Consider the following 10440-nt stretch of genomic DNA (forward strand, 5'->3'; position numbering starts at 1 on the left):
TATACTTTTGAATTTTGACTAAAAACATTCGCAAACAGTTTCGTTGCGTCTTTGAAAAGTATTTTTGTCGTGTTTTTAAAACACTTTGTCACGGTGTCATTGTATTTTTGGTAAAAAATTCAGTTCAGCGAGAAAATAAGTATGTATCTTTTTATGCACATGTGGGTTATATTTTATGTGTTATTTATAGATAATTGTTTTTTATAGATCATTGTTGAGAACGACTAATTTGAGTTACCATAGTTTATATTCTTTATAAATGGATAATACAGGTATATTAAGTCACAAAGACAAGGAAAAATATGTTTGGAATGGATATCTTTATGAAAAGAATAGACCAAAGAATTTTTATAAAAGTTTTGAGGTACAATAGAGAAAATATCATTACGCGGTATTGCATATAATTATAATATGAGTTATTAATTTAAAAATAAAATTGTTTTTCATTTAATATAGTTTTTCGTTTTAATGTATATTTTATTCATATTTACAATAAAGCAAAGCGTGCAAGTTTTTTTTTAATTTCTGTCGCCCAATTAACCATCGCCCTATTGACCGTCGTCCAATTGACCGGAATCGCCCATTTATCCGTCGCCCAATCGCGTACCGATAAAAAGAATAATGAATCATGCGCTACTAGATGTAAAATATCTACTGTTTGCGTTATTGTGATATTCTTATTTATTATTTAAACGCTATCAGACTATTTTAACAGTAAGCAATACCTTGTATTTATATATGTTTCCTTCAATCTCTTTTCTCCCAGAAACTAAGCACTTTGGGAAAAAAAAATAAAAATAACATGTAGGAAGTGTCCCTCTGGAGACATCCTTTAAATAATTATTATAAAATTAGAGTATGTTTAATTCACTTAAATTGTATTATTATCTATATCATATTATAGGATATTTGATAGTCCGTAAACCGATTTAGTTTTATTAGCTCTGATTTGCCATTAAAAGAGCTGTTCATAGACTTAGGGTTGATAATTTTTTGTCAGTATCAGAAGTTTTGTTAGAAAATTATTGTTAAATTTGTATAAGTAAGATGATAAATATCGTGTATAACAAAAACAGAATCGGTCCAAGAACGCTGTGTTTAATTTATAAGTGTCTATTTTTTAGTTAGGATAGAATTATTAAGAAGATGTTAACAAAAGTTAACTAATGTAAAAATAAATATTTTAGCAAAACTTTTGCATTAACATAAAGATAAGCTGGAGTAAACGTTTTTAAAAACCGTATAAATTTTGACATCGTGTTTGTAGCTTGTTTAAAAAAAGGTTTGTTTTTTAAATGAATAAAATTTTATGATGTTATAGTATCTCTTCATAACTTTATCAGTGACCTTTAGAAAGAGACATGTTTGATGTCAAACGATATAAATATAAAAAAATGCGTTCTTCTTGGTTGGATATATTAGTGACATCTATTGATTTATGTATATACATAATTCAAATGGATGTAAGTAAGGTATTGCTATCGTATATACTACATAGACGTTATCGTATTATATAATTCTCTAGAATTGACTAAAATTTGTTACGTGACTTCGAAACGGCCGCTTAACGACTGAATTAATTAGATTAAGACCAATTATCGAACGATAGTTTAACCTAAATTTGTATAGATAACTATTATCTAATACACGATTTTACGTTGCGTTTCGAGTTTTAAGACATTCGGTTTTATTCACAAAATAGCTAGAAAACATGAAATTTGGACGTATTTGAGTTAAAATTGTGACAAATCGCATTTTTCTTGAATATTTTTTAATATGTTAAAATAGGCGATAGTCGTTATTATTTAGTTTATAGATAAATATGTATCTGATGTTTAATATGATATTATATTAAACATGTTAAAACCGATTAACTGATATAAATAACCAAATTTTGCGGTTCGAGTGCGTTCAGCGCGTATAATCGCAAAGAACCGAGCCAGGGGTGCAACGATCGGAAACCAATGAATAAATTAGCGGTTTTAATCAAGAGCAAAACCAAACATGGCTAAAAGTGAGCCAGACCATAAAATATTAGGTCATTAATTCCATAACAGTTTTCATAGACGGGGAGGGTTCGCAAAAGCGCTCTATACTCGGAAGGTTTCGATTGCTAACACTCGTAGTAGACAAGCGTCGAGGATAGTTAAGCTATACATAAGTTTAGTAACGCACGCCGATTCGGATACGTTGAATAATTATTTTTGTCAACCGGGTCGGACCCTTATAAATCCGCAGGGCTCGTTACATAAATTTCACGCCGTTGACCGGCGTTTAATGTATGTAACAAAAGGGCAGACGCGAGCAATTGACCCAGATACGGTTGATCGATGCTGCACGCCAGTTGTGCTTGTTTTCGAGTTGTTGAATTGAAAAAAGTGTTTGGTTAAATGTATTTTGGCACAAAACAATATATGTATGCGAATGTCAAACTGACCCGTCGATGCGTAGAGCTGTGAATGAATCAGCAAGTTCGGGGTTTGTTTGCGAAACAATGTTGACACGTTAATTTATGGTGTCATGTATTTATTAGAAAGAAAAATATTTATCAACATCACTTGAATTTATCGAACAAGAAATATAAATAATAATATATTATACTTCTTATGAAATTAAAGCTCATATGAATATTTAATATCTGAAAAAATATATTGTATTATATATACACACAATTCTTAAACCTATTATCTAGTAGTCTGTAGAACACTTTGGTGTACATTTAAACAAATTCAATAAGCAAATATAAATAAGTTTATTATTATAAAAAGTAAAATTTTACATATTTGTTGAGTTATCTTTGTGGCAAAAACTGCAAAACATTATTAGTGTTATTTAAGCAGAAATGATAAATTCATGCAGTTCTAGTATATATTACATTACATCACTTTATTATCAAATTACAACGTGATTTACTCATTCGCACAAAGCGATAAATCCTCACGCACCTTAGATTATATGTTTAAATAATTTGCATTAACGCAAAATATTAAATTGTGATTTATGGTAACAGGGAGAGCAAACTTGGCCCGCGAACCGCCTGCGGCAGGCACTCGGTCCTACGGTAAGCAGCAAACATATTTGATTAACCCTTCAGTAACTTGATTACTCCACTAATACCGTGAACCCCTCACATTTTTCCGCCATAATCGAGCGCAATCGATGTCACATGCACATTTCCACTTGCTTGCGATCTCTTTACCCTCAATCACCCCCTAATCCTATTTAACTAACCCTCTTGTAACTAAACGACTGATTAATAATAAATTGATTGTAACTTACTACTTCTTACACTAAAAAGATCCCTACATTTTCCTGATTTGTTGTTGTTAATCTGTTGTAATGAAATAAATTATTTGTTGTTTATTACGTATTATGTACCCTATAGAAAATTTCTGTGAAATATTTATATTAACAAATTTAAGCTCAAAGGCTAAGATCCCATTAAAATCATTTTATTAGTATCTTTCACAATCTTTGACGTCTGACAGCATTGAACCCTTTTTTGAATGCTTTCATATTGAATCAAAGTAGGCTATTTAGAAAATATTAGTCTTTTTTAAGGCCGCTATCGTTCATTTTAGCTAGCTATCAGAATCCAGGTGTAGCAAAGATGTTAAAAATAATAACATGTACACGAAGAACAGCAAGCAATGATGCATTAAAAATTCAAGATTAGCTGTTAAAATTTAAGAAATTATATTATATATTTTTATGTGTTTTGACTCTTAATACCTGGGGGCGTTTTAAAAATTTACGGTTGCAGTCTTACTAAGATAAAAAATTATACTAAATAACTTACTATAATATATGAATTTCTTTAAAAATATCGGCAACAACGGCCACTACAAACATTTGTAAAATAGATTCATTAACATAGACTTTAAATTTAGTTAGATCATCCTTAATATTCTCTAACGCCTGAAAATTTGATTAATCCTATCGCCTTATACGTAGCTTAACATACTTTCACCATTATTGATATATTTTGTATGAACAAATATTTTTTTGGCAGTTTTTCATTTTATTTTGTACATTTATGTTTATTATTATATTTATATATTTTTATTATCTAGAATATTCATGTTTTGATTTGTTTAATGTTTCAAAAGTAAATGTTGTTTATATAATTTATCAGTATAGCATCCAAATAATTTGCGCTGCTTTTTTATAACTTAAACATGAAGTTTTTCATACTGAGATAATATTGATTCACCATTACTGACTGTAAATATCCAGTAAATCTGGCAATACTTGATACAGTCTGTGTGATATATTATATAATCATGTTAATATATAATTTAACCATTGTTCCAAATTATTACTATTCAATGATGCCCTTAAGTATCTTTATGAATAGATATCTCATAAAAGCATCAAAATATATTATTTAATTAGTTATTCTAAAGCAAAAACACCACTTAATTTTGTTTATAAAATAAATAATTATATGCTTTATCGCACAAAAATGGTAATCGATTTAGATGTCCTATTGAAAGTAGATTATATATTCAATCAGCATATAAAATACAATTAAAAATAATTAAAAAGCTCGACTGTGCGCATTGTATAATCATCGAGCACACAACAGTTTCGTTTCTAATAAAAAATCCCAAAAAGGTGACTCAAATACCTGTATATGACGTAATAAAAATACTAATAATTTATATTTACCACAAAATTCCTACAAGGTATGTTAAGTTCTGATTCCTCTAAGTCGCATCGACTGGCATATAGTGAAACCTTGATTTAGGAGTGACTTGAATTTTTATTTTAAAATTGACATACTAACGTAACTTAAAAATGAGCTTTATCATTGAATTAGGTACAATGTATTTACCATTTTAATTGGCACAAATCCATTAAAAAATTCTCATTGAAATGGATTCAATTCATTTTAAAGGGGAAAATTGATTTTACATTCGAGTAATTTGAGTTACGAGCTCCGTCACGGAACGAATTAAACTCGTAAGTCAAGGCACCACTGTACTTGGAAAAGCACTTATTCAAACTGCTGTTAGGGAATATACACAATCTGAAAATTCTGGAACAATTTCGTTTTCGTGTGCCAGCGCAAGTATTTAACATGGCATATATGTACAGAAGTATTAGACAACTTTCCAATAAGCACAGCTATCCGACTTTTTATCTGTCAGATGTATGGATCATTTTTATCTAGATACTAACACTCGGTGGTCACACTGTGTGCTTAAATATTATTATAAAAAATATTTTTATGTTTTGGCTCTTCACATGTTTAATAAATAAATAAATATTAAAACAAATACATTGCATACTCTTTGAGCGTGATTACCCCTTAGCCACTTAACACTCTGAGGGCACTCTAGGACTTTTTGGAATTAGCGAGAAACCTGAAGAGCGTTTGTGAATCTTTGTCGGGGTGGACTTTAATGAACCCGCTTTTTGCTCGGTACAAACAAGCAACCACCCCTGGGGGCTCTAGTAAGAGCGCCCCCCGTGATGATCTACCATTTTTTCTTCTACTTCTTTATTGCGAGCCTGCGTAGACTTCTCGGCACAATGTGAAGCGTCTCTGTTTGAGCGAATATTTTTTTCTTAGCAGGCTCATTATGCGTTCACGCCTTGAACTTTGAAGTCTAATCAAAGAAGCACGGCTTCTGATTTTTACAATCTTTGTCAAATTTGATTAGGTACACAAACGTAATGTTGATTTTTTTTTTGAGGAATTAGCAAGAATATTGATACAGTTAAATACATACATCTGTCCTTTCGTTACATTTATACTTTATTAAATAAATAATGCTTTTGAAAATCGTTTCAAAGAGATTTTCTTTAATTATTCAGAAAATATTTTCTGTTCTTGTCTTAGATAAATAATTGTGTTTTATAAACACTGCCAAGAACATATCTGATTTTTAGGAAATATTAATATATTTTATATGTACATATAAGTAAAAAAATTATAATTACATTAATTATTATATTCATTGCAATGATTATTTAATATTGACATATTTAAAAATATTAATACACGTTTGACTTCTTATATCGCGTACTACGCCTATGTATAATATAAGTGTTTTCTCGCGTTAAACAGGCTTTTAAGCCGCTCTGTGTATCGGAGCGATTGCGGTACGAAAATTGCGTCTGTGAAAGGCGTTTCTCGAAGGGCCAAAGGGAAAAACACAGAGCACCACTTGATTCTTTAGGATGACGAACGTCGTGTATAAGGGATGAGCGCATCTCTAAGGACGCCGTCAAAGGTGAAAAAAGCGTCGCCCGGGGCGATGAGCTTAGGTACTACCGAGAGTGCGGCCCGTAATTAAGTGCTGCAAGATTAAAGGGCTTTTATGCATCACGTGGCAATAATTCGCAACGTCGCCGACACGAGACGTTTAACGCTGTCTTGGTTCGAGTTACATAGGGTTTTTTGTGTGACTGTTTAATTATTTGCTGGTTGACGTCGGGAACGCTGGCAGGTTGACTGAAAAATATTAATTAAATATAGGGTTTAAGTAAACTTAAAATATGGTTTAGCTGGTTAGGTAGATTTGATTTTACGATACACTACGTTTTATTTTAAAATCAAGAAACTGAAAATTACACAACAATTACAAAATATAGGATATAATAAATACTTTTTTATTTTAATATATTATATTATATTTTGCACTAACAATAAATTCTTAGCAAAAACCAAAATACAAAAAAGCGGTATTGAAAGTCAATGAAAAGTTCATTTAACGGTTGCATATTTTTATTTTTGATTTATGGAATTTTTTCTTTGATAAATACTTTTTGTATTTAGTCAAAAACTGAGGGGATTTATTTATATGCTGTTACATATTAAGATAGTAGCTACACAATTTTCTGTAGTACAGTAGCTACACAGTGAACTAATAGGAAATGGATTATAATGCAATGATCTCCCTTTTGCGATTTACTAAAATAATGACATAAAATAATCCTGAAATGAATGTCGTTTTTTAAATTTCATTTTAACAGTCAGCCGTGCTTTGCTTGTTAATACCTGAATACATCTTTGGTTATATCTGTGTTGAAGCACGTCTAGATATCACATTCCGATGTTCAAAAATTGGGCTATAAAAAATATACAATGGAAAAAATTTACCAAGTGAACAATACACCAATATATGGCTGCAGAAATAGATGCAAATGCTACTCAAACTATCCATCAGCTGGTTGAGAAACAACACTAGTGGGATTCAAGTGTGAATATACATTAAGAAGATAGATAAAGTTTATGGATTCTGCACAAATTCAGCAAGGAAAAAAGTCAGTGCGTATCCGCATATTCCAATAAATTCTGGATCTTAAATCTGAGTGACCTGTCCTTTGGTTCATTACAAAAGCTTGGTCAAATAATAACTAAAAGCTTTTATTGTGTTCAGCTCGATAGTTTGCACTTGACAACAAAGGTCAAATACTTTTACAACACGTTAATGCGCGTTTCTATGTGGAAATTGACTAACCATGATCTCATCCACATGATTCTCTAGCCCTTTTAACGATGTATGGTAACACTTCCTGAAATGAAATAAATTAAAAATGCAAAAGATGTGAATAGGGGGCTATCGAAATATTTTCAGTCAAAGAATCTAACATTTTATGCTAGTGAAACTAAAAAATTAACTGAATTGTGGGGAAAAGATATGTCTTAAACTAATTTTATTGTACTTAGAATAAACATAAAACGCTGTTTCATTAAAAAAATACATTTATTTTGGGATTACCTAAGATATGGACATAGTATTTTAATTTTAAATAGTTATTAAATTGTATGCTATCAAGCAACAATACGACATACCTCTATTTTATTTATCAATTCGCAATCAAATTTATGATATAATACTGCTTTAATCTATAAGTTTATATGTGAGATTATAAAAACCCTGCAAAAATTGTTAATTATTTTAAAACCTATAAATACTAACGAATTAGACAATAAGTATACCGTAAAAATCTCGGTTCGAATCACATATGAACTATAATGTTCTACAATTTCTATCGTATCTGTGACATTGGAATTAGTGCTTATTATATTACTATAATTTTAATTGGTAATTTCATACATATATTTCTATATTTTCTTAATCTTACAGATAAATATTATCTATTATATAGATACAATAATTCATAACTGTAAGTTTATCATTAAGTTTTGTGTACGAGGGATTGAAATATACGTGCTCATAAATTTAAAACTAATTAATTACTTTATGTTTTATTAGCTTTTTATAAAAAATAAATATGAAGTGTTTCACAAGATAATATAAATACTTTTATAGTTCGATTTTCTATTAAGATAATATGTAATAGAACTTCAAATAATAAAACTTTGCTTGTTTCTAAATGATATTATTAATTATGATATATTAATATTAATGATAAAATATTAATTTATTTTATTTTTTACTTTTTTAGGAACTGATTCCGCCGCAACTTCAAAACTCTGCGCCTTTCTGATATTTTTGCCGGTGCTTTTGATCTTCTCATAAACCGAATCATTTACGACACGACGCTAAGCAAATATGGTTTGGTTTACATCCACAAACAGTGCACAATTTTACATTTTTTATACTTAGCGTGAATAAACAAGCCTATAATAAATTTTATAAATAACAGTGCAAGTGCTACGGTTTGACTCATAAAACAAAAATAATATCTATAGAAGAATAAAAAAAAACGCGTTAACAACATACTGAAACGACTTGTGAACTGACAATACTGTAAATATCGTTAAATAAAAATATTTATGTATGTATACGTATGTAAATGTGTATACGTACATGCATATATCTATATAATATATTGTAAAAATATTTATAATATATTAGTATATTAAGATTTGAATCAACCAAATGTTATATGACTAGTCATGTAAATCCAAAGTTTATTTATCTAATATATATGTATAATAACAAAAATATATGTAATTATGAATTGTAAATAGCGTGTGTATAAATTATATATAAATACATAACGAATTTTATTTTATTGATATAAATGTGTAAATCTCTCATATATGAAACATGATGAGCTTTGAATGTTGTCAGCGTAAAAAAAGCGGCAGTTTTGGAAATAAAAAGCTAAAATAATGTCAATATGTAATAATTGTATAAAAAAATCAACGATTAAAAATATACAAGATTATGTAAAATCGATGTCAAACGTGTATATTTTAATTTAATTTCATAATACATAAATTGTGTTACGCTTATGTGAAAATATACCAAAAAGCTCACGTAAATATTTTTCAAAGATATTTATCGAGTGTAGATATTGAAAGGTGAAGCTATTTTCAAACGTTGTACAGGGTAAGGCTAAGTTAATCGCATCTATTTTTTTCATTTCAAATATAGATTGTCTATAAATTAGTTCATCAATTAATTCACAGACAGTTTATATGTATTGCCAAAGGTATTTGTATTTATTGTGTTCTCATTGTATATAAAATGTTATATTGATAGTTAAGAAATAAGTGTTTTTCAGCAAAGTTTATATCGCTATTACCATTCCCTGTGTTGACGCTTAAACGCTTTGATATAAGTATTGATGTTTAATATTATTATTGTATCTATATTTTTTTGATTTAAAAACAATTATTTACGAATGCGATAATGCAAAAAATATGAGAGATAAAATCTTCAATATTTTATATTATCAAAGAACCTGTACAATATTTCCTCACTTAATTGCACATTTGTTTTTATTAATTTCAGATTAATATATATGTAATTATTTAATGCAGATTTGTAGCATTGTTGTAAAAATACATATTTTTTATTAAACAGATCACAACCATATAATATAATGAGATTTTTATATAAATCAAATGCATTGTAATATTAAATATTTATTTATTTAATTTGTATTGTAACACATGACCCTCAATTTATAGATTAATAATATTACCAAATACTGTATGTTATTATAATTATTCTGGTCATTTTTATTTTTCACATTCTAGACGATGTCATTATATGGATTTCAAATAAAAAAATATGAAACCTTAAAAGTTTTTTTATTTATTTCCTCGACCAAGAAGATAAATTGACGCAATTTAAACAGAACCCCGCGGAAAATACTCTCACCATTAGTGCTCGCTGACTGGAAATGAAATTATAGTTTAATATCTACGCAATGGGAAACGTTAAATTCCCATTATTAAATACGATTAAAGTAGACTTTATATGCCTATTTTATTTTATATTATATATATAAATTTTATTACTCGAACAAATTGATCCGAACATTTCGAAGAGAATAAAATTCGGCCATTGGAAGATAACAAAGGTTTCATTTCTTAACCGATGCCTAATTACTTTGACGAGGGATAGAGAGATCTCTATAAACGCGAGAAAAGGTTCCGGTAATGGTAAGGGGTTCGTCCTAATTAGAGGAACGGAAGTGGAAATAGAAAGTTAAACTTGAAGTAGA

At 29.0% G+C, this 10440-nt stretch overlaps 1 protein-coding gene across 2 annotated transcripts in view; it reads left to right on the plus strand.

The window, feature by feature from the left end:
• LOC148236004 (uncharacterized) overlaps nt 1–8659 on the plus strand; it is a 217372-nt gene extending 208713 nt beyond the window's left edge. The window contains exons 5-6 of one of the 2 annotated variants that reach the window (XM_088183995.1): nt 3011–3061; nt 8425–8659. In XM_088183995.1, the coding sequence (XP_088040121.1) occupies nt 3011–3061; nt 8425–8498 (125 nt within the window). In that variant the 3' untranslated portion in view covers nt 8499–8659. The remainder of the gene's footprint in view (nt 1–3010; nt 3062–8424) is intronic. The other variant, XM_088183996.1, reaches the window with a different exon arrangement.
• The last annotated feature ends 1781 nt before the right edge of the window (nt 8660–10440 follow it).

This window comes from Plectrocnemia conspersa, unplaced genomic scaffold, assembly GCF_051122295.1.
Source record: "Plectrocnemia conspersa isolate PC_06_02 unplaced genomic scaffold, ASM5112229v1 ptg000004l, whole genome shotgun sequence".
Lineage (NCBI taxonomy): Eukaryota > Metazoa > Arthropoda > Insecta > Trichoptera > Polycentropodidae > Plectrocnemia > Plectrocnemia conspersa.